This window comes from Aquarana catesbeiana, linkage group LG02, assembly GCF_042186555.1.
Source record: "Aquarana catesbeiana isolate 2022-GZ linkage group LG02, ASM4218655v1, whole genome shotgun sequence".
Taxonomy (NCBI): Eukaryota; Metazoa; Chordata; class Amphibia; order Anura; family Ranidae; genus Aquarana; species Aquarana catesbeiana.
The window spans coordinates 356,062,895-356,090,208 of record NC_133325.1 but is presented as its reverse complement, the minus strand read 5'-3'; the positions used below and the strand labels follow the sequence as shown (position 1 = coordinate 356,090,208).

At 45.6% G+C, this 27,314-nt stretch overlaps 1 protein-coding gene across 2 annotated transcripts in view; it reads left to right on the top strand.

Annotated features, from left to right (window-relative positions):
• Positions 1 to 27,314, top strand: part of NF1 (neurofibromin 1) — a 496,399-nt gene that overhangs the window by 184,826 nt on the left and 284,259 nt on the right. For both annotated transcript variants that reach the window (XM_073615002.1, XM_073615001.1), the window contains exon 15: positions 11,843 to 11,922. In XM_073615002.1, coding sequence (XP_073471103.1) covers positions 11,843 to 11,922 — 80 coding nt within the window. The remainder of the gene's footprint in view (positions 1 to 11,842; positions 11,923 to 27,314) is intronic.

Genomic DNA, 27,314 nt, shown 5'->3' with positions numbered 1-27,314 from the left:
CTTGATGTTTCAGCTTCACAGTCTGAAGTACAGAGCCTTACAGAGATGGTTCCCTCCGCTTTCATGCTACTCCTAACAGTTAGCTGAAGGTCCGGTCTGCTCCTTGGGTTCTTTGAAACCTTTACAGCCTTTGCATGTGTTTCCCGTCCGCATTACTAGAAAAGCTTATTTATACCGAATGGGATCATCCGGATAAGCATTTTTCCCCTCCAAAGAGATTCTCAGTTCTCTATCCTATGAAGGAAAAATTCACTAAAAGATGGAAAGTTCCAGCAGTTGACACTGCGATTTCCAATGTGAATAAAGTTTAACTTGTCCAGTGGACAATGCGCATATGCTTAAAGATCCAACAGATAAGAAGTTGGAAGGTCTGTTAAAATCCTCTTTTTCCTTAGCAGGGACTTTCCAATTGCAGCTAATAGGCATCTGTCCCCGTTCCGGAGAGGAGGAACGGGGAGATGCTAATGTAAACAAGCATCTCCCTGTTCTGCCTAGTGACAGTGTCACTGATCTCTGCTTCCTGTGATCGAGAGCAGAGATCAGTGACGTGTCACATGTAGCCACGCCCCCCCATATACTGGTTAACCCTCTCACTGCCAGTCATTTACACGGGAATCAGTGCATTTGTATAGCACTGATTGCTGTATAAATGACAATGGTCCCAAAAATGTCCGATGTGTCCGCCATAATGTCGCAGTCACGATGAAAATCGCTGATCGCCGCCATTACTAGTAAAAAATAATTATCAATAAAAATGGCATAAAACTATCCTCTATTTTGTAGACGCTCTAACTTTTGCACAAACCAATCAAACGCTTATTGCGATTTATTTATTTTTTATTTTTTTTTTAACCAAAAATTTGTAGAAGAATACGTATCGGCCTAAACTGAGGGGAAAAAAAATGTTTTTTTAAATATTTTTTGGGGATATTTATTATAGCAAAAAGTAAAAAATAATGCTTTTTTTTCAAAATTGTCGCTATTCTTTTGTTTATAGCGCCAAAAATAAAAACCACAGAGGTGATCAAATACAACCAAAAGAAAGCTCTATTTGTGGGAAAAAAGGACGTCAATTTTGTTTTGGGAGCCACGTCGCACGACCGCGCAATTGTCAGTTAAAGCGACGCAGTGCCGAATCGCAAAAAATGCACTGGTCAGGAAGGGGGTAAAATCTTCCAGGGCTGAAGTGGTTAAAGGACCAGCTCACAGATGCCCTTAACGAGCTCCCTGCACAACAGGCCTGGGAGTTGGCCGAGCTTCCAAAAGCATTATGCTTTGCCATAGATGCTATGAGGGACTCTATTCATCAGGCATCACGCCTTGCCCTTGTACTAGTACACATGCGAAGGACCCTTTGGTTAAAGGGTTGGTCAGCTGAAGCGCTTTGCAAGAACCTAACTAGTTTACCCTTTAAGGGAGAATGACTATTTGGCGATAGTTTGGATAAATACATCCAAACAATTTCTAGTGGAAAGAGTACTCTTTTGCCAGTCAAAAGAAAATATAAACGTCCTTTGTTTAACCACTAGGCGTCCGCACTATAGCCGAAAGACGGCTACAGCGCGGACTCCAATTGCCGGGAGGGCGTCCCTGGACGTCCTCCTGTTTACTTCCGCGTTGCGCGCTCCCGCGTGCGCGCATCGGGGAAGTTCTGTGCTGGCCGTGTCCCTTGGACACAGCCAGTCACAGATCGCTGAAAACGGCCAATCATAGCGGCTGTTTTCAGCGCGATCGGCGGTGCCAATGAGAGACGATCTCATATGTAAACATATGAGATCATCTCTCATCGCCGGCTCTCCTCCTCACACAGAGACAGCGTGTGAGGAGGGAGAGCGAACCGCTGCGGCGGTAAGTGAAAAGAAAAAAAAAATGAAAAAGTGTCCGTGCCACCTGTCCCCAGTGCCACCTGTCCCCAGTGCCACCTGTCCCCAGTGCCACCTGTCCCCAGTGCCACCTGTCCCCAGTGCCACCTGTTCCCAGTGCCACCTGTCCGTGTCATCTGTCAGTGTCACGTGCCATGTAACCAGTGTCATCTGTCATCAGTGCCACGTATCCGTGCCATCTGTCATCAGTGCCACGTATTAGTGCCACGTATTGGTGCCATCTGTCATCAGTGCCACGTATTAGTGCCATCTGTCAGTGCCACGTATTGGTGCCATCTGTCAGTGCCACGTATTGGTGCCATCTGTCATCAGTGCCACGTATTGGTGCCATCTGTCATCAGTGCCACGTATTGGTGCCATCTGTCATCAGTGCCACGTATTGGTGCCATCTGTCATCAGTGCCACGTATTGGTGCCATCTGTCATCAGTGCCACGTATTGGTGCCATCTGTCATCAGTGCCACGTCAGTGTCACATGTCATTGTCCTGGTTCTCCAGGGCCTTCAAAACTGTAATAGGTAGTCAACAAATTAGATGTGTAATTTATGCTCCTAGAACATGTGATGGTGCTCCCTGCATGTTGGGCCTCTCTATGTGGCCAGGCTGTGAAAAAGTCCCACACATGTGGTATCGTAATACTCAGGAGGAGTAGCAGAATGTATTTTGGGGCGTTATTTGTGGTATACACATACCATGTGAGAGAAATAACCTATTACAATAAAAATTTTGTGGGGAAAAAAATAAAAATAAAAAATCTTTATTTTGCAAAGAATTGTGGGAAAAAATGACAACATCAAAAACCTCACCATGCCTCTTACTAAATAGCTTGGAATGTCTACTTTCAAAAAAGGGGTCATTTGGGGTGTATTTGTACTTTCCTGACTTGTTCGGGTCGCAAGAAATGAGATAGGCCCTCAGTACATCAGGTGTGATCAATTTTTTATGACTTACACCATAACTTGTAGACTCTCTAACTTTCACATGGACCAAATAATATCCACTAATTTGGGTTATTTTCACCAAAGATATGTAGCATTATAAATTGTGGCCAAAATTTATGAAGAAAAATTACTAATTTGCAAAATGTTATCACAGAAACAAAGAAAATTGTGTTTTTTTTCAAAATTTTCAGTCTTTTTTCATTTATAGCACAAAAAATAAAAAACCCAGAGGTGATCAAATACCACCAAAAGAAAGCTCTATTTGTATGAAAAAAAGGACAAAAAAATCATTTGGGTACAGTATTACATGACTGAGTAATTGTCATTCAAAGTGTGAGAGCGCTGAAAGCTGAAAATTGGTCTGGTCACGAGGGGGGTTTAAGTGCCCAGTTGTCAAGTGGTTAAACACGCTTTTTTCCCGTGCCAGGTGCATCCACCTCTAGGCAGGGGCATCGCCCTCCGCTGTCAGACTCTAGAGGAAGACCTCAGGGTCAAACCCAGGCACAAAGGAAGACCTGGGGCTGCAAGTCTGCAAAGCGGAATACCAAGGCCTCGTCATGAAGAGGCACCTCCCCTTACTAAGGTGGGGTTAAGACTTTGGAGGTACTCAGAAGTCTGGCAAAGGGAAGTTCAGGACAGATGGACTCTCTCCACAGTGTCTCTAGGATACAAGCTAGAATTTCGAGAGTTTCCACCATCTCGTTTTCTGAGATCAAACGTTCCCAAGGATCCAGGGAAAAGGCAATCCCCGTTGCAAGCATTAGACCGATTATTGGCTCAAGGGGTGATCATACAGTTTCCCACACAAGAGCAAGGTTGGGGGTTTTACTCAAACCTGTTTACGGTACCAAAGCCAAATGGGGATGTCAGACCAATTCTGGATCTACGAAATCTAAATGAGTTTCTGAAGATCCGCTACTTTCGCATGGAGTCAATCAAGTCAGTCGTTTCCATCCTGCAAGGAGGAGAACTTCTGGCTTTCATCGACATCAGAGATGCATATCTGCATGTCCCTATATTTCCTCCTCACCAGAGGTTTCTGCGGTTTGAAGTAGAACAGCACCACTTTCAGTTTGTAGCCTTGCCCTTCGGGCTTGCTACAGCACCCCGGGTATTCACAAAAGTACTAGCCCCACCTCGAGCCAGGTTAAGGGCACAGGGCATAATTGTCTTGGCTTACTTAGACGATCTATTGGTAATAGACCAGTCAGTGGCTCGCTTGAAGCAAGATGAAGCCATTACAAGCAGTTACCTGGGGAGTCTGGGTTGGATTCTCAACCTGAAGAAATCCTCCTTAACCTCTTCAGATCAGCGCTATTGCCAAATGACGGCAACAGCGCGGACCTACATTGCCGGGACGACCTCTATTGACGTTGTCCCGTGCACGAGCGGCCTGCGCGCCCGGTGATCAGCGAGTCTGAGACTCGCCTGATCACAGATCAGAGTAAGGGGTCGGTCCCGACCCCTTACCACATGATCAGCTGTCAGCCAATGACAGCTGATCATGTGATGTAAACAGAGCCGGTAATTGGCTATTTTTCCTCCTCGCGCTGACAGCATGAGGAGGAAAAAAAAGCCGATCACCGGCGGCCGTTGAGAGGGACATCAGTCCCGATCACAGCGATCATCTGCCCTCTGCCAGTGACACCTAGCAATAGGCAGCAGTGCCGCCCACCAGCGTCACCCATCAGCGCCCACATCAGTGCCACAACAACAGTGCTGCACATCAGTGCCCATCAGTGTCACCTACCAGTGCCCATGCGTGCCACCCATCCGTAGCGCCCATCCGTGGCCATCAGTGCCGCCTTATCTGTCCCCATCAGTGCCGCCTTAACTGTGCCTATCAGTGCCCACCAGTGCCGCCTCATCAGCGCATATTAATGAAGGAGAAAAATTACCTGTTTGCAAAATTTTATAACAAACTATGAAACATGATTTTTTTTTTTTTTTTTCAAAATTTTCCATCTTTTTTTGTTTAGCAAAAAATAAAAATCCCAGCTGTGATTAAATACCACCAAAAGAAAGCTCTTTTTGTGGGAAAATTATAAAAATTTCATTTGGGTACAGTGTTGTATGACCACTCAATTGTCATTCAAAGTGCGACAGTGCTGAAAGCTGAAAATTGGTCTGGGCAGGAGGGGGGTTTAAGTGCCCAGTAAGCAAGTGGTAAAGCCACTAAAAAGGCTGGAGTATCTGGGCCTGATCATAAACACAGCCCAGGAAAGAGTGTTCTTGCCTCCCGCAAAGATCACCTCCATACAAGAGCTGGTGTGGATGGTCAGAACGAAGAGAAATTTGCCTTTGCATGAGGTTGTTAGGAAAGATGGTAGCTTTATTCGAAGCAGTTCCCTATGCCCAATTCCATTCGAGACGGTTTCAAAACAGTATCCTGTCTGCTTGGATCAAGATGATTCAAGCTTTGGATTTGCCAGTGCGGCTGTCCCCAAGAGTGTCCCAAAGCCTCAGTTGGTGGTTACTAACTCGGAACCTGCTGAAGGGAAAGTCCTTCAGACCAATTATCTGGAAAGTAGTAACGACAGATGCCAGCCTTTCAGGCTGGTGAGCAGTACTAGAAAAGACTGTCCAGGGACAGTGGTCAAGAACCGGAAGAGCCTTGCCCATCAACATCCTAGAGATTCAGGCAGTGTATCTGGCTTTTGAGAACCTGGATCTCCAGATTAAAGAATTGTCCTGTCAGGATCCAATCTGGCAATGCCACGGCTGTGGCAAATATAAATCACCAAGGGGGCACCAAAAGTCTCTCAGCTTAGAGAGAGGTGAACCAGATTCTAACTTGGGCAGAAAAGAATGTCCCATGCCTATCTGCAGTTTTCATTCCAGGAGTAGAGAGTTGGCAGGCGGACTGCTTAAGTCGCCAGCAGTTATTTCCGGGGGAATGGTTTCTTCATCCCGAGATTTTTCTGGCTGTTTGCCAAAGATACGAAAGGGGATGCCGCTCCCAAGACCTCCACACCTGAATAGATGCTCCCGCCCTACTCAAGCTAAAGGGTGCTAGCTCTGCACAACTGTGTAGAAATGGAAAGAGATCCTGGACTGCCGCACTCCATGAAAAAAAGGCATCTTTATTGGCAAAAATAAATAAAAATCCAAAGTACAGTCATATCAAGGGTGGATAAGACAGGGATGAACGGCTAATGCGTTTCACATCGGCTGATGCTTACTCATAGCTAATTTGACAAAAAAACAACTGAATGCATATAAAGGGGGGGGGGGGGTGATAAATAAATAATGCACCAATCACAATTTAAAATTGAGAAACCACGCTTTTTGTTCAGTTGATACTTGAAATCCCAGAGAGTAAGGTGCACCTGTGGAAACAGAAGACACACACAGACCAAGGTGAGTAAAGTGATTTTGCGCAAATTGTAATGAAATGTTCTAAATCAATCGTCCCAAATGGGATATATAGAATAAAATTTTAAAAAAATTATAAAAACGTGTATTTAAACCACTATCTGAAGTGGTAATGTATAATATACAAAATGCACGTATAGGTCATATATTCTCAATCATGCCGTGTATATTCCAAATGTGTCCTTATATAAACTCATGTGTACCACCTTGTGTGAAGGAAAAACAAAAATCAAAAAATAAAAAATAAAAATTCAAAATATCAAAAATCTAAATAAAATAATGTGTCAAATGTCCAGAACCCCCTAAAGTGAATAAAAAGTGATGAAATTCTGTGGCTGTTAGGATTGACTGAGATGATTATCCATAAATGATCCTGCTGTGGCTTCTTCAATAATAAAGTCTCCCAGAACTCTCACCTCAATGCCATAGATAGCAGGCAATCACCATCTGGGATCTCCACTGGCCTCCCTGGGTAGTAGATGTGGCAGTGGTCCTCCTAAGGGTACAGCGGTATGCTCCCAGATCACAGTGGTATGCAGGGGTGCCTTGAAGAGAAGACAAAGCGTTGTATACAGCCTGGGCCCAGGATCCAAGGTAGTTAACCGTATATATTCCTTCAGCTCCTCGTAATGCCTCCCACTGATAGAGCCGAAAATTATTCATATCCTCATAGCAAAGAGCGGCTTGAGATGGTTAGAACATAGAATGGCTGTGCGTACCACGAGCAGCTCCCCGCACATCTGGAGGAAACAAAGCCTAATAGAATCCTGATGGGCGGCTCACATCCTCCATACTCCGGGCTTTACAAGCAATTATTTCCATTGTAATCCATTAATACTTCCTAGAGGCTCCATAAATGAAGGTTATGAAACAGTCTGCAGGAGCCAGAGAATTGCATTTGTTGATCCCCTGATCACTGTCGCAAAGTCTTGCAGGCTCCAATCTGTCTGATGTCTTCATATGGAGACAGGAAGTATTAATGGATTACAATGAAAATAATTGCTTGTAAAGCCCGGAGTATGGAGGACGTGAGCAACACGAAGCTAGTCAAGTTTGTGTCCAGGACAAGGGACCCACTCACGTACGGAACAGATGCGTTGGTGACCCCGTGGGATCAGTTTTCAATGATCTATGCATTTCCCCTGATTCAATTGCTGCCTCGACTTCTTTGCCAGGATCAAGCTGGAAAGAGAGCCAACAATACTAGTAGCAACAGTATGGCCCAGGAGGTCATGGTACGCAGAAATCGTGAAGATGGCAGCGGAGGACCCATGGTTCCTCCCACTAAGGACAGACCTGCTATCACAGGGGCTCACATTCCATCCTACTTTACAAACGCTAAATTTAAAGGCCTGGCTATTGAGACCCACATTCTGAAGAAACCTGGGCTTTCCAGGTCAGTTATTTCTACTTTGATGCTAGGAAGCCAGTTTCCAGAGCTATATATTATAGAGTCTGGAAGGCTTATGTTTCCTGGTGTGAATCCAAGGCTTGGCACCCTCGGAGATATATCATAGGCAGAATTCCTGCCGTTCTACAATTAGGCGTAGAGATGAAGTTGCCCCTGAGTAGTATTAAGGACCAAGTCTCTCGGCCTTATCAATTTTATTTCAAAGACCGCTTGCTACGCATTCTTTAGTCCTGGGTTTCATGCAAGGAGTGATGCGGATTAATCTGCCAGTTAAATCACCCGTAAGCCTTTGGGACTTGAATTTAGTTTTGTTGGTGTTACAAAAACAGCCATTTGATCCGATACAGCATATTCCTTTAGTCTTTTTGACAAGGAAACTGATATTTTTGGTTGCTATATCCTCAGCAAGGAGGGTATCAGAATTGGCTGCTCTTTCTTTTAAACAGCCATATTTGATTATTCATGAGGACAGAGTGGTGTTACGCCCTCGTCCAGGCTTTTTGCCAAAAGTGGTTTCAGGTTTCCATCTGAATAAGATATTGTCCTGCCATCATTTTTCCCAAACCCATGTTCCAGGGAAGAAAAGTCACTACATTGTCTTGATGTGGTGAGAGAAGTGAAAATCTATTTAAAGAAAACTGCTCAGATTTGTAAGACTGAGGTCTTATTTATTCTGCTGGAGGGTCCTAAGGACAGGCAGTATCGAAATCCACTGTTGCTAAGTGGATTCGGCAAGTTATAATTCAAACTTATGATTTAAAGGGAAAGATTCCCCATTTTCAAGTTAAGGCGCACTCTACCAGAGCGGTTGGTGCTTCTTGGGCAGTGCGTCACCAGGCCTCCATGTCTCAGATCTGAAAGGCCGCGACTTGGTCTTCAGTGCATACATTCACAAAATTTTATCAAGTGGATGTAAGATGGAGTGAGGGTATCGCCTTCGGGTGCAGTGTGCTGCAGGTAGCAGTATAAGTCCTCAGGTCTGGGGGTTGCCCTACGGGTTGTCTCTCCCTCCCCTCAAATAGCATTGCTATGGGACGTCCCACTGAGTAAATACTTGAGGCTCTGTGTCCTATGATGTACGATAAAGAAAATAGGATTTTTAAAACGGCTTACCTGTAAAATCTTTTTCTTGGAGTACATCATAGGACACAGAGCTTCCGCCCCTCTGTTTTATGGGGTGTAAGTATATTGCTTAGCTACAAAAACTGGGTACTCCTAGAAGGAAGAGGGGTTATATAGGGGAGTCAACTTCCTGTATTGGTTATACCAGTGTCAACACCTGAAGGTAGGCCCATAACCCACTAAGTAAATACTTGAGGCTCTGTTTCCTATGATGTACTCCAAGAAAAGGATTTTACAGGTAAGCTGTTTTAAACATCCAATTATCTTGTTTTGGCCCTTTACATTTACAATAAGCATTTTTTCCTGTTTTTTATAGGTGCACAAAAAGCCCTGTGACTCTTGTTTGAAATTTAGAGCTGTCTTGTGTCCTCTGCATACTTTATGTTTCCTCAGATTGTTTACTTGGCTCTCCTAGTTATCATGGACTACACAATGATTTGTCTTTGTTCCAGTGATCTACGAGTAGAGGGGATGAGTAGTTTAGCAAGTATATAGAGACTAGGCAGACAACACATTTAATTAATTTTTGTAATAGTTTTGGATAGAGGGATTAGAACACCTGTCAGTTTTTATTGCTGTCTGTGCCCCTTTTAGGGAGATTGACCCTCTCTATTTGTCCAGTTAACCGTTATTGAAAGTGAGCGTAAAGAAAAAATCCCAGGTTTTGTGTTCACAAAAGAATAGTAATAGAAGGTAATTTTCCAATGGCGATACTAGTTTTTGGTGACACCCAGGGATTCCCTCACTTTAGAAAGATTTCCTCTGACTTCCCATTTTATGTAAAGGACAGGAAGTGAAGGGAAATTTCCCCAATGGGACACAGATGTAAGAACTTGACTGGGCTTATAACCCGCACTTACTCTATCCAAAATAAAATAAATTCCCTTTAGTTACACATTAGGGAAGTTTCCCTCAAAGAGTTGGCTAGGGTCTTTTGCTTTTTTTCTCCATCATTCCTACACACTGGGTTGCTTAGACTGTTGTAGTACCATATATAATCGCTGCATCGCGATTCGTGTGTCCCCAATGCGGCATCGATGTATGCGACCCGAAAAATCAATGTCCCCCCCCCCCAGCACAGAGACAGTACAGGGAACTTCACAGGGCTGTTTGTCAGTTGTGGATTCTAATCCCTCCTGAACTCCCAGCAGCCGTGTGTGTGAATTCCTGTACCCTGTAGTGCACCGGATTAGTGCACTATTTAAGGCGGAGTTCCACCCGTTTTTTTTTTTTAGTTTATTAAAAGTCAGCAGCTACAAAAAGTTTAGCTGCTGACTTTTAATAAACAGACGCTCGCCTGTCCCACGGTCCATCAATGCAGCCGCACGGAGCCTCGCTCCTCTCCCCTTCCTCTCCTCGGCGCCATCATATCTACTGTGGGCAGTGACACCCGGCCGTGACAGCTTACGGCTTCACAGCCGGGCGCGCACTGCGCTCTGCCATTGGCCAGCCAATCTTCTGGGACCTGTGTTGTATCCCAGAAGATCGCTGGCAGGGAGGGGCTGCCTAGGGCGAGAGGAGGAGTCACCTAGGCAGCCGGGACAGGAAGTCCCACTAAAAAGAGGATACACCCCCCCCACCCCCCCCCCCAAAAAAATGACATGCCAAATGTGGCATGTCAGGGGGCGACGAGTGCTTAAAGCGGAAGTTCCACTTTTGGGTGGAACTCCGCTTTAAAGGAGTGAGGTTATTTTTAATTCAAAGAAAGAGTTCCAGTAAATTTTTTTAAGTCAGCAGCTACAAAAAAAATTGTATCTTCTGACTTTTAATAAAAAGACACTCACCTGTCCCACAATCCAGCGACGTGGCCACCCAAACCCTCCCTTCTCTCCCCTGCCTGTCCACGGCGCTGGCAATACTACTGTGGGCATCCAGCTGTGACAGCTTGCAGCTTCACAGCCGGGTGCGCATGTCTCACTGCGCTGTCCTGCATAGCCGGGCAATCTTCTGGGACCTGTGATGTGTCCCAGAAGATTGCAGGGAGGAAGGGCCGCCTAGGCAGCCCAAGCAGAAGTGGGAGCGCGTCAGTAATTGTGATGCATCGTGATATCGAATCGTTGACCTGATCGTAAACGAATCGTGAGACCAGTGAAGATGCGCACACCTAATATATAATGATTGTAAAAAATCGGAATTAAAGAAGAAATCTATTGAATAGGGGAGGTGCCAAGTGAGCGACCCTTGTGTTTAGTGTGCAGAGGGGAAGCCACTTGCACAGAACCCTGAAGATCCTAGCTCTAACTGTATGTAGCACTGACTAGTACACTGATTTACAACATTCCCAGCAGTCCTCTAGATATCTGATATAGATGCAGTACTTCAAGCCTAGTAGGCCCAATGTAAGTAGACAAAAATATACCGTATTTATCGGCGTATAACACGCACCGGCATATAACACGCACCCCAAGTTTAGGAGGGAATTTTAAGGAAAAAAACTTTTAGGAGGGAAGTTTAAGGGAAAAAAACTTACATTTAAATGCCCATCATTGCAGCCTTGCCCCAGTGCAGCCTTGCAGCTCGCAGTTTGAAAATGGCGCCTCTCCCATGCGATCCTGCGATCCTGAGCTTCAAAATCACTGACCAAGATTTGAAAATGGCGCCGCCGGCACCGAAATACTCAGAGCCGGTCCTCGGCTCTTCTGGTCAGCTCTCGTTCCCTTTCGGCTCCACTTGTAGTCCCGCCCGAGATGGGCGTGACTGTGAGCGGAGCTATCCGAACCTAGCCGAGTACACTCGGCTAGGTTCGGGTGGCGCTGGAGTGAAGCCGAAAGTGGCCGAGAAGAGCCGAGGACCAGCTCTGTGTATTTCGGCGCCGGCGGCGCCATTTTCAAATCGCGGTCTGCGATTTTGAAGCTCAGGATCGCAGGGGATCGGCGTATAACACGCACCCGCGATTTTCCCCTGATTTTAAGGGGAAAAAAGTGCGTGTTATACGCCGATAAATACGGTAATTACTGGATTTCAAACTTTAAATGGTAAAAGAATAACCTTTTTTGTACGAAAAAGTTCTTGTATAATCATAAATATAAATGCACAAATTGTAGCATTTGTAGTAACCATCCACCCTATAATCTGTTTTATTTTTCTGTTTTTTTTTTTTCCCCCCTCTAGGCTTTGTTGGTTCTACATCAGTCAGACAGCATTGAACTTTGGAATCCTGATGCACCAGTAGAGACATTTTGGGAAATTAGGTGAGTGAAATGGTTTTCCTCTTAGCAGTAAATACTTGGCTTTGGTTTATATTTTAATATCCATAATAGTGTTACAAAAAATCTTGCTTAATTTTTTATTAAATGCTTTGTTCATAGAACATATGTAACAAGTGCTTGACTTGATTATTGGGCGTTAAGGATTAATTGCTGTTAATGTGTTTCCTTTAGTCTAGGTTCACGTCTGTGGTTTTAATGTAGGGCGTGTTTGCGCAGGCACAGCAATGCCAGAAACTCAAGGCAAAGGGTCCCCGACCTTCTTTTTTTTTTTTTTTTTTTGAAACCGCATAGTGCTTTGACACCATGCAGTTACACGTGTCACCACGCATGTGAAAACATTTTCTGATGTATGGGGTGCCTAAACAGCACTGCTTTTTGACTACAGGTGTCTGTTGGTGCAGAAGCATGTGCATTTGACATGCATTCGCAAATTTGCAATAGTGTTAATCTAGCCTTAGAACCTCATGAAGATGCTTTTTGGCCGCAAGCAGGAACCCCCGCTAGTAGCTAAAAAAAAGTGTTAAAAGCGCAGCCGCTGAAGTGCTTTGCATGCACTTCGGCGGCGCTGCCCATTGTTTTCAATGGGCAAGGATACTTTAGGAGCGTTGTATACACTGCTCCTAAAGCGCCTCAAAGATGCTGCTTGCAGGACTTTTTTTTAACGTCCCACAAGCGCACCGCACCAGTGTGAAAACCCTCAGGCTTTCACACTTAAGTGACAGGAGAGGCGCTTTGTAGGCACTATTTCTTGTACATCATGGGACACAGAGCCTAAGTAATTAATGGGGTATGGGTCACCTTCAGGTGATGGACGCTGGTATACCCAATACAGGAAGTTCACTCCCCCATATAACCCCTCCTCCTTCCAAGAGCACATCAGTTTTTTCGCCAGTGTCTAAGGTGTTGGTCACGAGTGAAGATGTGCTCTGAGGAGCTCCAGGAGGGATCCATGCTGGATTTAAATTTCTCCATAGACCAGGTCCATCCAAGCCACAGAATGGTACCCAGGCCTCGCATAGAAAAATTAGGTTTTGTCTAACGCTTCTGTTTGAGGGCTGGACCCCAGGAACCAGAACTTTTTTTTGGTCTTGCTACATTACCTAAAGTTGCTCCTGAGGGGTGCTATACAGATCCAAAGGAGTGGACCCCTAATTATAGGGACCCAGTCTTTGAAGGTTTACTAAAGCAACCCGCGATGATGAATGAAGTTTGGATCTGTCTGTCACAGCAGTATCCTGCAGTGAGGATAAGGTAAGGGAAGAAGCCTAGGTACTGTAAAAAGTGCACCTATGCCTTTTTCTTCCATATATGTAAAACATTGTATGTCTTAAAAGATCTCCACTAGAGGGAGTAAATTACACATACCTTGGTACGTTGCTTCTCAGCACCTGTGTCCGACTATAACAGCGCGTGTGGTCCCAGCAGCCAGAGGGGGGTTCTTAGTTGAACAAATGGCGTTTCCTCTTTGAAGAAACTAAGTGGGGGTACAGCAGCAGTTCATAATGATATATTTTTTTATGTATGGACGGCCCCTACTAGAACATTAGCTACTAAGGAGCCATACACCACTGCTGATAAAACTCCCCCCTCCCCTCCCAGAGAGGTGCGGTGGCGGCTTCCACAGTTATACAGTATATATCAGACTTGCCTTTTTATATAAAGCACTATCTGCAGTAGTTTGTTGCGCCCCAGCCTTGTATAACAAGGCAGAACGTTCTCTGGCAGGTGTCAAACGGTGGGTAATGCAGCCATAGCTTGCAGGCTCTGACAGCCAGCACCTCCTCCTCTTCGGGTCTGCATTTACAGATCCGAATGCCGTCCGCGCATGTGGACTAGTGTCATTTTTGAGCAAGGAGGGTATTGGAAAGGCGGTGAGGTCTAAGAAGTAGGCGGCGCCGTGTGCGGGACGTGGAGCACACGGTGCATACACTATGAAGACGCTGAGGATGCCAAATCAGGCTCTCACCTGAGGCTTTAAATGCAGACGCTCTCATTATCAGAAATCTCATGAAGGAGAAATCTATAACTGAAGAGAGTCTGACACACTAAGGGACACAAGCGCTGGGGCAGGTAAGGGATGTGTACAAGCATTTCCAGTACAGGAAATATAATTGTTTTGCTAAAACTATTGCTCAGCAAGTAGTATATTTTTCTCTAAAGTGCCTCTGCTTTGTGCTTAGCACTATGACTTCCAGAGCTACTACAAAGGTACCAAAAATTCCACCCCTAGGCGCTGAGGTTTCCAGTCATGCCTCCACACTGTCATCATCTCCGGAGATACCAGTTATGGCAAGCCAGGGTGAGTCATTGGAACCATTTGGTGGTGCTACTGCTTCTAACACTTCAGCCCCTGTATACGTGACTGAAGATGCATTTTCCTCTGCCCTGCAGGGCCTAGAAGGAAGATTAGCGGCTTTAATCACATCCTCCATCCAAACTGATAGGAAGCGTCCCAGATCCCCCTCCCCCACCTCAAACCCTTTACCAAGGGAACAGTGGGCACAGGATGAGGTATTGCCCTCAGGCGATCACGGGGAAAAACAAGCCGATTATTCCTCTGCGGAGGAAACAGTTGATGAACCTTTTTCAGCCTCGCAATCTGAGAGATTGCTGGTACAAACTCTTACGGAGATGGTTCTTTCCACTTTCATGCTACCCCTAACAGAGTTAGCTGAAAGTTCGGTTTCTTCCTTGGTTCTTTAAAAACCCCTTACAGCCTTTTCATGCGTTTCCGGTCCATGCATTACTAGAAAAGCTTATTTATGCTGAATGGAATCACCCGGATAAGCATTTTCTCCCTCCAAAGAGATTGTCAGTTCTCTATTCCATGGAGAAGAAATTCACCAAAGAATGGAAAGTACCAGCAGTTGACGCTGCGATTTCCAGTATGAACAAAAGTTTAACTTGTCCAGTAGACAATGCACAAATGCTTAAAGATCCAACAATAAAAAGTTGGAATTCCTGCTAAAATCCTCTGTCCTTGGCAGGTGCGGTTACTCAGCTTGCAGTTGCAGCAATAGGCATCTGTCAGTCCCTAAGGGACCAGTTTAGACAGGCCCTTAAAGAGGTTCCTGCATACAGGCTCATGATTTGGCCAAACTACCAAGGGCGCTATGTTTTGTCATAGACGCCATGAAAGACTAATCACCAGGCGTCCTGCCTTGCGCTTGTGCTGGTACACATGCGTAGGATCCTGTGGTAAAAATAAAATTAAAAAACAAAAAAAATTTCAGCTGAGGCACCTTGCAAAATGCTTCTGACTAGTTTCCCTTTTCATAGGGATCGACTGTTTGGGGAGGATTTGGTCAAACACATCCAAATGATTTCTAGTGGGAAAGGTACTCTTTTGCCCAAAATAAAGTATAAACGTCCTTCATTTAAACAGACTCATTCCCCTGCGCCAGGGGCATCCGCCTCTAGGCAGTGGCGACGGCCTCCACCGTCAGACTCTAGAGGAAAGGGTCAGGCCCAGGCACAAAAAATTCAGCCCCTGTATACATGACTGAAAATGCACTTTCCTCCGCCCTACTGGGCCTAGATGGAAAGTTAGCGACTTTAATCGCATCCGCTATCCAAAAGGATAGGAAGCATGTTAGATCCCCTTCCCTACCTTAGACCCCTTATCAAGGGAACAGTGGGTAGAGGATGAAAGGTTACCCTCAGGGATCAGGAAGAAAGGTATACCGATTACTCCTCTGCAGAGGAAACAACGGTAGATGATCCTTTTTCAGCCTCAGTCTTAAGAGATTGCTGGTACAATCTCTTACAGAGATGGTTCATGCCACTTTCAAGCTACCTCTATCAGAGTCAGCTCATCTGTTTATTCTTTAGGTTCCTTAAAACCTTCACAGCCTTTTCAGGCGTTTCCTGTACATGCACAGAAGAGCAAGCTTTGGGGTTTTATTCAACAGACCCATTCTAGATCTAAAGAATCTAAATCAGTTCCTGAATATATGCTCCTTTCAATGGAGTCGATCAGGTCAGTGGCTTCTATCCTACAAGGAGGAGAGCTTCTGGCATCTATTGACATCAGGGGTTGCATATCTGCATGTCCCTACATTTTCTGCACGCCAAAGGTGTTTGCGGTTCGAAGTATAACAGCATTTCAGTTTGTGGCCTTGCCCTTCGGGCCAGCTACAGCACCCCAAGTGTTCACAAAAGTGCTGGCCCCACCTCTAGCCGGGGTAAGGGCACAGGGCATAAAAGTCTTGGCGTACCTAGACAATCTATTGCTAATAGACCAATCGATGGCTCGCTTGGAGCAAAGTGTACGCATTACAACCAGTTACCTGGAAAGTCTGGGTTGTATTTGCAGTCCTTAAAACCGCTAAGAAAGCTGGAGTATTTGGGCCTGATCATAGACACAGCCCAGAAAAAGGTGTTCTTGCCTCCGGCAAAGATCAGCTCCATATGAGAGCTGGTGCGGATGGTCAGAAATTAAAAGAAATCCCTCAATTCGTCTTTGCATGAGGTTGTTGGGGAAAAATGGTGGATTCATTTGAAGTGGTTCCCTATGCCCAGTTCCATTCGAGACTGTTGCAAAACAGTATCCTGTCTGCTTGGCACAAAACGATCCAAGCTTTGGACTTGCCAATGCGGCTGTCCCCAAGAGTGTCTTAAAGCCTAAGTTGGTGGTTACTAACTGCCAGCCTTTCAGGCTGGGGAGCAGTACTAGAGAAATACTGTCCCGGGGACAGTGGTCAAAAACCGAAAGCCTTGCCCATCAACATCCTAGAGATTCGGGCAGTGCGTCTGGCTCTGAAAGCCTGGACTACCAGGTTAAGGGATTGTCTTGTCAGGATCCAATGCCACAGCTGTGGCCTATATCACTCATCAAGGGGGCACCAAGAGTCTCTCAGCGCAGAGAGAGGTGAGCCATATTCTAACTTGGGCAGAAAGGAATGTTCCGTGCCGATTGGCAGGTGGACTACTTAAGTCGCCAGCAGTTATTCTCAGGGGAATGGTCTCTTCACCCCGACATTTTTCAGACTGTTTGCCAAAGATGGGGGACTCCAGACGTAGATCTTCTAGCATCCAGATTCAACATGAAGTTAGTCAACTTTGTGTCCAGGATAAGGGATCCACTCGCATGCATAACAGATGCGTTGGTGACCCCGTGGGATCAGTTCTCACTGATCTATGTATTCCCCCTATTCAGTTGCTACCACGACTTTGCAGAATCAAGCTGGAAAGAAAGCCGGTAATTCTGGTAGCACCAGCATGGCCCAGAAGGTCATGGAATGCAGAAATCGTAAAGATGGCAGTGGAGGATCCATGGTCCCTTCCACTAAGGTCAGACCTGTTCTCACAGGGGCCGATATTCCACCCTACTTTACAAATGCTTAATTTAACGGCCTGGCCACAGTCTGAAGAAACGTGGGCTTTCCGGGTCAGTTATCTCTACTTTTGATTAACGCAAGGAAGCCAGCTTCCAGAACACTATATATATTGTAAGAGTCTGGAGGGCTTATGTTTCCTGGTCTGAATCCAAGGGTTGGCACCCTCGGAAATATATGATAAGCAGAATTCTTGCCTTTCTACAATTGGGCGTAGAGATGAAATTGGCCTTGAGTACTATTAAGGGCCAAGTCTCAGCCTTATCGATCTTATTTCAAAGACCCCTTGCTACGCATTCTTTAGTCTGGGGTTTCATGCAAGGGATGATGCGGATTAATCCGCCAGTTAAATAGCCTTTGAGCCCTTGGGACTTGAACTTAGTTTTGTCAGTGTTACAAAAACAGCCATTTGAACCGATACAGCATATTTCCTTAGTCCTTCTGACAAGGAATCTGGTGTTCTTGGTTGCTATATCCTCAGCAAGGAGGGTTTCGGAATTGGATTTTTTATAACAGCTTACCTGTTAAATCCTTTTCTTGGAGTACATCATAGGACACAAAGGTCCCTCCCCTCTTTTGTGGTGTTTTAAGTATATTGCTTTGCTACAAAACTGATGTGCTCCTGGAAGGAGGAGGGGTTATATAGGGGAGTGAACTTCCTGTATTGGGTATACCAGTGTCCATCACCTGAAGGTGGCCCATAACCCATTAAGTAATTACTTAGGCTCTATGTCCCATGATGTACTCCAAGAAAAGGATTTTACAGGTAAGCTGTTATAAAAATCCTATTTTTTTTTTTTTTTTTTAGCGCTATAGCGCCTGTAAAGCCCCTCAGTGTAAAAGTGGCCTTTAACGATAATATTTTAATTTAAGAGACTTGATTGGGTGATTTTGCAGTCATCAGAATCACTGCTACTCCGAAAAAGAAAGGCAGTAAATTAATATTTGCCATGTTTAGTATGCATACTTGGAAGTCCGAGCTAAAAACTGGTGCATCCTAAAACCATTTTTATCAGGCAGATTTTTTTTTTTTTAACAATTTTTATTTATGCATATTGGGCAGATTTTTTGATATTTTAGTTGTACTTTACAAGACACGGACTTGATATTCTAAGACCCTGGGTTATATAAGCTGGTACCTTCAGGTTGTACACTGACAGCTTTTGAGGACACACCCAATTTTGTTGTAAACAGGTGGTCCCCATGTTACAAACAAGATAGGGTCTGTATGTGTGTTCTTAAGTTGAATCTGTAAGTCCGAACAGGTAAATTTTTTTTTTTTTTTTTTTTTTTTAGTGCAACTCCAGCCAAAAAAAAAATTTTTAAGCTTTTTGGATAGCATAGGGAAGGGTTAACACCCCTGTAACGTCTGTTTTGCCGTCTGTGCCCCTGTTCAGAAGATTTCACCTCACTTCCTGTCCCAATGACAATTGGATTTTGAAAATTTTGGGTTGTTGTGTAAACAAGGATTGGTGATAAAGCTTTAGTGGAGGCACCTTTCTTTTTCATACATCATGGGACACAGCGAGGCTAATATTCATTACCTGCTGAATTATACTCCATCGCCAGGTGAATGAACACTGGTAGACCAAAGGTCTTCAGACAGGAAATGATCCCTTATATAACCCCTCCCATACAGGAAGCACTTCAGTTTTTTTTTACCAGTGTCTGCAACGTAGATGTCACAGTTTGTTTGAGTTCTCTGAGCTCCAGGTCTCTAGTCCCACAAATGGTTCCAAAAATGAATCAAGGGATTGACCGATCAGAACCATTTGACGTTTATGCTTGGATAAATGGTACCTGAGCCTCGCAAAGAAGACTCAAAATCCTGCGAGGTTTTGTCTGTAACGTAACCCTCGGGGGGTTGGACCCTGCGGAGTGCAAATCCTGGACACTACTGCTCTAAGGCATTTCTTGCAGGGTGCTGTACAGGTCCAAGGGAGTGGACCCTAAACTTGAAAGGGTACCCAGTCCTTGAAGGTCCAAGTGACAGGAACCCGCCATAAAGGGTGAAGATTGGGCCCTTAGCTTCTAAGTGGCCCTGCACCTGGACGGGTAAATGAAACCCCTTTATTTTATTATTGTGGGGTGTGCCAGTGATTGTAACAATCAGTCAGGCTAGCTAAAGGCTGGACACCTGTGTGGTGACCGTATGGGGGGAGTTCTGGGCTAGCTGTGGGTGTTGGCAAAGTGTACCTTTCTTTGCTTGTGTCTGGCTGTTTTTTACCTGTATGATGGTGCATGACGGTGCACCATTTCGCCTTGGTTCGACATGGCGCACGTGCGTTCGCAGGAGCGCCGCTGGGCTCAGCAATTTATTTGGCGGCCATGGCGCACGCGGCTTTGTCCACACATGCACCGTAACTTTTGGGTGCACGAAGATTCGCGCCGTATGTGAATACAGTCACGCCTGCTTGCCGGAACCGTGCACGTGTGCGCACCACACGCATAGAACGTTCTGGCACACACCCAGCTTACTTAAGCTGCGCAGGCCAAACATGTGGTACTTATAGAAAGCAGCTGCGGGACCCAGATATCAAACACCTGCCAATGGGATGGGATCTGGGCGGGCCGCTATGTGTATGTGGCCCCGCCCACTTTCTTAAGCAGCCCAATCATTGGCTGGTGTTAGCTGCAGGGCCTCGCCCCGGGTCCCGCCCACCCCAGCTGGTCTCTGCATTCAGTTACATATAGTGTAACTGAAACGGACAAATCGGCTCAGTGTGAAACCTGCCAGTGCCACCCGCCAAAAAAAAAAAAATCGGCTTAAAATATTGGCCGCAAAAATCGGTATCATATATTGGCCATTGGCCAGCCCGATTTCTAAATATCGTATCGTCGACTTCTAGTCAGCGCTGGTGCTTCACCCTTTATCACTAAGGATGAACTGTCCTCAGCCCGAGCCAGGTTAGAGCACAGGATTGCCGGCCTGAAAGGCCTAACCAGGAGGATGATCTGCCTGTTAGTAAGACAGATATTGCTCGAGTGCTGTGTTTTGCTGTTGATGCTTTAAAGGATTCAATACAGCAGGTTTCTTGTCTGTACATATGCGCAGACTTTTATGGCTTAAGAACTGGTCAGCCGAGCTTCCTTGTAAAAATGTATTGGCTGGTTTCCCCTTTTCATGGGGAATTATTTGGTGATCACTTGGACAAATATATCCAAAAGATTTCCAGAGGGAAAAGTTCTCTACTTTCTGTAAAGAAAAGCACCAAACGTCCCTAGTTTTAAAAACCCAGGGACTACTTCCTTAAATGTCTCAACATCAGGGCGGTTCTGCCGCCAACATGGCGCTAGAGCCAGGGGCAAGGCCAGGGCCAGAAAAGGCCCTGGGTCCAAAATTCTAAGAAAACCAGCACCAAGCCTTCCTTTTGAGGGGACGCCCCCTCTTCATCGGGTGGGGGGAAGGCTGCTGCATTTTACGGACATTTGGGAAACAATTCAGGACGAGTGGGTCCACCTCAATTATCTCTCGCAGTTACAAGCTGCAGTTACGACGGGTGCCCCCTCTGAGGTTTCTAAGATCCAGCGTTCCCTTGGATCCTCCAAAAAGAAACTTGTTGCTTCAGGCACTACATCATCTAGTGCATCCAAGGAGTAATTGTAGAGGTTCCGAAAAGGGTTCCGAAAGGGGCACAGGGTTTTACTCAAACTTATTTACGGTTCAGAAACCAAAAGGGGACACAAGGCCTATTTTGGACCTAAGGTCCCTGAACATGTATCTTTTTGATACAGTCCTTTCGGATGGAGTCTGTCCGCTCAGTAGTAACGTCACTCCAGAGGGGAGACTTTTTAGCCCTTATCAATATAAAGGACGCATACCTACATGTACCTATCTTTCAGCCTCATCAGAAGTTCCTACGTTTTGCAGTAGAGGTACGTAATTTTCAGTTTCTGGCTCTACCCTTCGGGCTTGCTACAGCTCCCCGGGTGTTCACAAAGGTCCTAGCGCCAGTACTGGGCCGCTTAAGGGCCCAAGGGATCCTGGTGCTCGTGTATCTGGACGAGCTTCTGCATAGAGATCACTCGGTGCAGGCTCTAGAACAGAGCATAATATACACAGTGAGTTATTTGAAAAACTTAGGCTGGATCCTAAATATGGAAAAATCAGCCTTAAGACCAGCTCAAAGTCTAAGATATTTAGGTCTGATTCTAAACACGGTCCAAGCAAGAATATTCTTGCCACCCATAAGGATCTGTGCCCTGAAGGATCAGGTGCATCAGATAAGGGGCACCAGACAACCATCCATTCGGCTCTGTATAAGTCTTCTAGGGAGGATGGTATTTTCCTTCGAGGCAGTGCCCTATGCCCAGTTACATTCCAGGCCTTTACAACAAGACATCTTGTTGGGTTGGAACAGAGGAAGAAAAGCACTGGAATATCCAATGTGCTCATCTCCTCAGGCATGCTTAAGCTGCAGGATCAGAACCCACGAAAGGGAAAATCCTTTCTCCTGGTAACTTGGAGAGTAATGACAGTCTCTCTCAGGCTGGGGAGCGACCCTAGATGGGCTCACAGCTCAGGGGAAATGATCAGGGACAGAACAGACCCTGCCCATCAACATCCTAGAATTACGGGCAGTGCGTTTGGCCACGGTCCTGGATGATGGAGCTTCGGGACTGCCCCATCAGGGTCCAGTCCAACAATGCCACGGCAGTAGCCTATATAAACCACCAAGGCGGTACCAGGAGTCGTTCAGCTCTGAAGGAGGTGAAGTACATACTAACCTGGCCAGAGGGACATGTGCCAATTATTCCAGCAGTCCATATCCTTGGACTAATGAACTGGAAGGAAGATTTTCTCAGCAGCCAACAGATGTGCCCGGAGGAATTTTCTCTACACCCAGAGGTGTTCCATGAAATTTGCCAACGTTGGGGATGGCCAGAGACCGACCTACTGGCATCCAGGTTCAACAACAAACTACAGCACTTTGTCTCGAACAAGAGATCCTCTGGCAATTAGAGCAGATGCTCTGATAGTTCCATGGAGCCAGCACTCCCTGGTTTATGCTTTCCCTGGGATCCCTCTCCTTCCACATTTGTTGCGCAGGATTCGGAGAGAGGGGATTCCAGTCATTCTGCTGGCACCAGTCTGGCCCAGAAGGCCCTGGTTCCACTGACAGTAGACGAGCCATGAACGCTTCCCCGTCGCCCCGATCTATTGTCTCAAGGTCCTATATTCCACCCCAATTTACAGCCTCTAAATTTGACGCCGTGGCATCTCGCGACCAGTGGCGTCTACTCTAGTGAATGATAGAAAAGTTGTCACTAGGAAGATTTATCATAAGGTCTGGAAGACTTATATTGCTTGGTGTGAAGCAAGAAAATGGCATCCTCGGACATATGTGATTGGGAGAATTCTCTCTTTTCTACAGTCAGCTGTAGAAATCAAATTGGCTTTGAGTACAATCAGAGGTCACATTTTGGCCCTATCAGTATTCTTCCAATGGTCTTTAGCCTCCCACTCCCTGATACGAACCTTTATGCAAAGGGAAAATCTCTTGCTTCCCCTCATTAGGTCATCTATGTGTCCTTGATGCGATCTGTTACAGAAACAAACATTTGAACCTATTAAGGAAATTCCATTAGACTAGCTGTCACGCAAATTAGCCTTCCTGATGGCTATCACCTCGGCTAGAAGGGTGTCTGAGTTGGCTGCCCTTTCATGCAGGGAACCATACTTTTCCCTTCACCACGACAGTCATGTTACGACCTGTTCCATCCTTTTTGCCAAAAGTGGTGTCGGCCTTTCATTTAAATCAGGACATTATTTTGCCTTTATTTTTTCTCTCAGCCTCGTTCAGCGGAAGAGAGATGACTGCATTCTTTGGACGTTGTCTGGGCAGTCTAGGTTTATTTGCCTAGATCTTTTTTTTTTTTTTTTTTTACCAAAAGGACCCAAGAAGGGGCAGGCAGCTTCCATTGCCAATTGGGTCTGTCAATTGGTCATTTAGGCCTACGGTCTGAAACATAAAGCGCCTCCCTTAAGGGTGAGAGCTCATTCTACCAGGGGTATAGGAACCTCCTGGGCTTTTTGCCATCAGGTATCTGTGGCTCAGATTTGTAAGGCTGCTACCTGGTCTTCAGTGCATACGTTCACAAAATTTTATCAAGTGGATGTTCGAGCAGCCGAGGATTCGGCTTTCGGCCGCAGTGTACTGCGGGCTGCTGCATAAGTTCTGATGGCTTAACGCTATTGCTCTGGGACGTCCCAGCAGGTAATGAACATTAGCCTGACTCTGTGTCCCATGATTTATGAAAAAGAAAATAGGATTTTCTTATCGTACATCACGGGACACAGAGCCATAGTAGTTACTTTGTGGGTTATAGGCCACTTCAGGTGATGGACACTGGCACGCCCTAAGACAAAAAGTGCACTCCATATATAACCCCTCCCACTACTGGGAGTACCTCAGTTTTTTCGCCAGTGTCTAAGGTGTTGGTCACGAATAAAGATGTGCTGTGCTGAGCTGAGCTCCACTGGAGCAATCCTTGCTGGGGCTAGCCATGCTGACTGGATCCATTCAAAGTGACTCTTCTGGCCAGATTGAATGGTACCCGGGCCTCGTATCTGAAGGAATTAGGTTTTTTGCCTGTGAATGCTTCTCTTTTTAGAGAGCTGGACCCTGGGATCCAGTACTTTTTGGTAGTAAGGCCATAAAGTTTTACTGGCAGGGTGCTATTGCAGTGCATGATAGTGGGTTTCCTCTAGGATCCCCTGCTCCTGAAGGTTTAACGGAACCCACCGTGAAGGGTGAAGACTGGGTCTGTTGGTTTACCACAGAAAACCCTGTTGCGGGAAATGTAAGTGGAGTTTTCTAAGAAATTTTTTTGAATTTTCTTTATGAATGTCTCCTTTAACATAAAAGGTTGTCATGCCTATGTGTCACCACTGGGGGCTGTATTGAGCACTCACCGCCTCATGCTGGAAACAGCGAGCTGTGTCAGAGAGCCAAAATGCTTCCTACTCCTCTAGCCAAACAGCAGATCCTCTGGTAAGCGTGAGGGGGGGTTTTCTCCCCGCTTATCGCCCCCTATGCTGATAGTCTCCCCCTCATGGGGAAGAAGCGCTCTGATTTCTTTTTTTGAAAAAAAAGACAGGAAGCGCGATCAGCGTGCCGCTCGGCGGCTTGTAAACCCCCCTGTGCCATGCTTCTCTTAGTAGGTCTGAGAGGACCTGTAGTCCACCGCTCGCGCGGGAAAACCCTTATTTTAATATAGGGGGTGGAGCCGTAGGCAACGCGGGGGCGGTGCTTAGCGGCGTCTGCGTTCTCCGATGTCAGGACACAAGGAGGCAAGTTTTTAAAAGCACATTGTGTGTTACTGCAGGCTGTGGAGGGACACGAGCAAAGAGGTGGCATTAACAAGTTTAGTGACACGGGCATTTCCTTTGACACTTTTTTTTTACTGCTACATCAGGCTGGGCATCAATAGCAGTAATTGTGCTGGACTATAGACCTAGCAGTGTATGCATTCCTTCTGGTAGTGCCTCTGCTTTATGCATCAGGCTATGAGCGGACGGGGGACAAAGGAACACCTCAAAGGGTTCTAGAGAATCGATTGTTTTAAGGCAACCTAAATCCATGTCTAAAAAATTACATCCTCCTCAGATTGATGCGGCCAGTCAGAGTGAGCCATCAGGGGGGACTGGTGTTGCAGCAGCTCTGGACACTTCAGCCCCTATATTTATTACTTATTAGGTTTTTTCTTCTACCATTTAAAGTTTGGAACAGAAGATTGATGCTTTATTCGCTTCCCACAGTGGGCCCAAGCGTAGCAGATCCCCGTCCATTGTCAGGACCCTCACGCTAAGGAACGAGAGATCATAAAGTTCTCTCAAAGGATCAGGAAGAGGCTGATATCTCCTTTTCTGAAGATGCTAATATGGAGGGAGCAGCCTCACAAGAGAGACTGTTGGTACACTCCCTCACTAAGTTGGTTCGCCCAACTTTTTTACTGCCTGTAGCGCAGTCTATTGATGAGCCCACCTCTGGTTTGGGATCACTAAAGCGTCCCCAATCTGTGGATGCCTTTCCTATCCATTCTTGGCTAAAAAAGCTGATGTATTCTGAGTAGATGCACCCAGATAAACATTTTTTCCTCCAAAAAAGTTTTCTATACTTTATCCTATGGAGAAGGAATTCTATAAGAAATGGGGGATTCCAGCAATTGATGCTGCTATATCCTCGGTAAATAAAAACCTAAATTGTCCTTTAGACAATGCGCAAATGTTGAAGGATCCAACAGATAAAAAGTTGGAATTTCTTTTTAAAAACATTGCTCTTGCAGGTTCAGTTGTGCAGCCGGCTCTTGCGGCGATTGGAGTATCTCAGTCCATAAAGGAAGTTTGTGGAGGTACTCAAGATTATTCCTGATCAGCAGGCCCAACAATTGGCTGGCATATCAGAGGCACTATGTTTCACAGTGGATGATCCTTGGTCTATTATTCAAGTCCTATGGTTGAAGAATTGGTCAGCCGAAGCGCCATGTAAAAAGCTCTTGGCCAGTTTCCCATTTCATGGTGAACCGTTGTTTGGAGACAATCTGGATAAGTATATCCAAAGAATTTCTAATGGGAAAAGTTCTTTTTTACCAGTAAAGAAGAAGTTTAAACGTTTTTCCATTAAAGGTGCATCTTCTCCAGTGCTAGGAGCATCTGCCTCCAGACAGTCTCGACGGCCTCCGGGCAGTCCCATGGCCAAAAGAGGACTTGGGGCAGGAAGCCCACGAAGCAAAATACTAAAGCCTCCTTATGAAGGGGCGCCCCCGCTCGCTTGGGTGGGGAAAAGGCTTCTACAATTTTCAAAGATCTGGCAGGAGCATTGTCAGGACAGATGGGTGGCTTCCCCAATTTCTCTAGGTTACATTCTAGAATTCCGAGAATTCCTGTCTCCCTGTTTTTTAAAATCATATGTTTCCAGAGATCCAGGGAAAAGAAAGTGTCTCTTTCTGGCTCTGGATCATCTCTTGTCTCAGAAAGTGATATTAGAGGTTCCCACAGAAGAGCAGGGATCAGGGTTTTATTCAAACCTCTTCACGTTCCCAAAATCAAATGGGAAGTTAAGACCTATTTTAGGTCTCAAGAATCTAAACTGACACTTGAATATCCATTCCTTTCGCATGGAGTCAATCCGATCGGTTGTCTCCATTCTACAAGGAGGAGAATTTTTGGCATCGATCATTATCAAAGATGCCTATCTCCACGTGCCAATTTTTCCTACCCATCAGAAGTTTCTATGCTTCTAGGTAGAGAATCGTCATTTTGTTTGTCGCTCTGCTGTTCGGTCTAGCCACCGCACCGTGAGTGTTCACGAAGATCCTGGCTCCTCCTTTAGCTAGGTTAAGGGCTCAGGGTTTAACAATTCTAGCCTACCTAGACGATCTGCTTTTAGTAGATCGGTCAGTCACCTGTCTAAACGAAAGTTTAATCTCAGCCTTAAGCTACCTAGAATTCCTAGTCTGGATTCTCAACCTAGAAAAATCCTCCTTAAAACCATCAAAGAGATTACAGTACTTGGGGCTGATCATAGATACAAAAGAAGGTTCAAAAGAAGGTATTCTTACCCCAGGGAAGGATCAGCTCTATACAGGAACTGATTCAACTTGTCAAAATAAAGAGAAATCCTTCCATTTAGCTGTGCATGAAATCGTTAGGGAAGATGGTGGCCTCCTTCGAGGCTGTTCCTTATGCACAGTTTCATTCAAGACTGCTGCAAAACAGTATTCTGTGCACCTGGAACAAGAAGAGCCAGGCTTTGGACTTTCTAATGCGCTTATCCCCCGAAGTGCGTCATAGTCTCAATGGGTGGTTGATATCCAGCAACCTTCAACAGGGAAAATCCTTTCTACCAGTATCCTGGAAAGTGGTAACAACGGATGCCAGCCTTCTAGGCTGGGGAGCAGTCCTGGAAGAGGCTTCTGTCCAGGGGAAGTGGTCCAAGTCAGAAAGGACCTTGGTTCTGGACAGCCGCACTCTTGAAAATAGCCTTGTTTATTTGGAAAAATTCACATCAAAATCAAAGATAACAGCAGACAAAA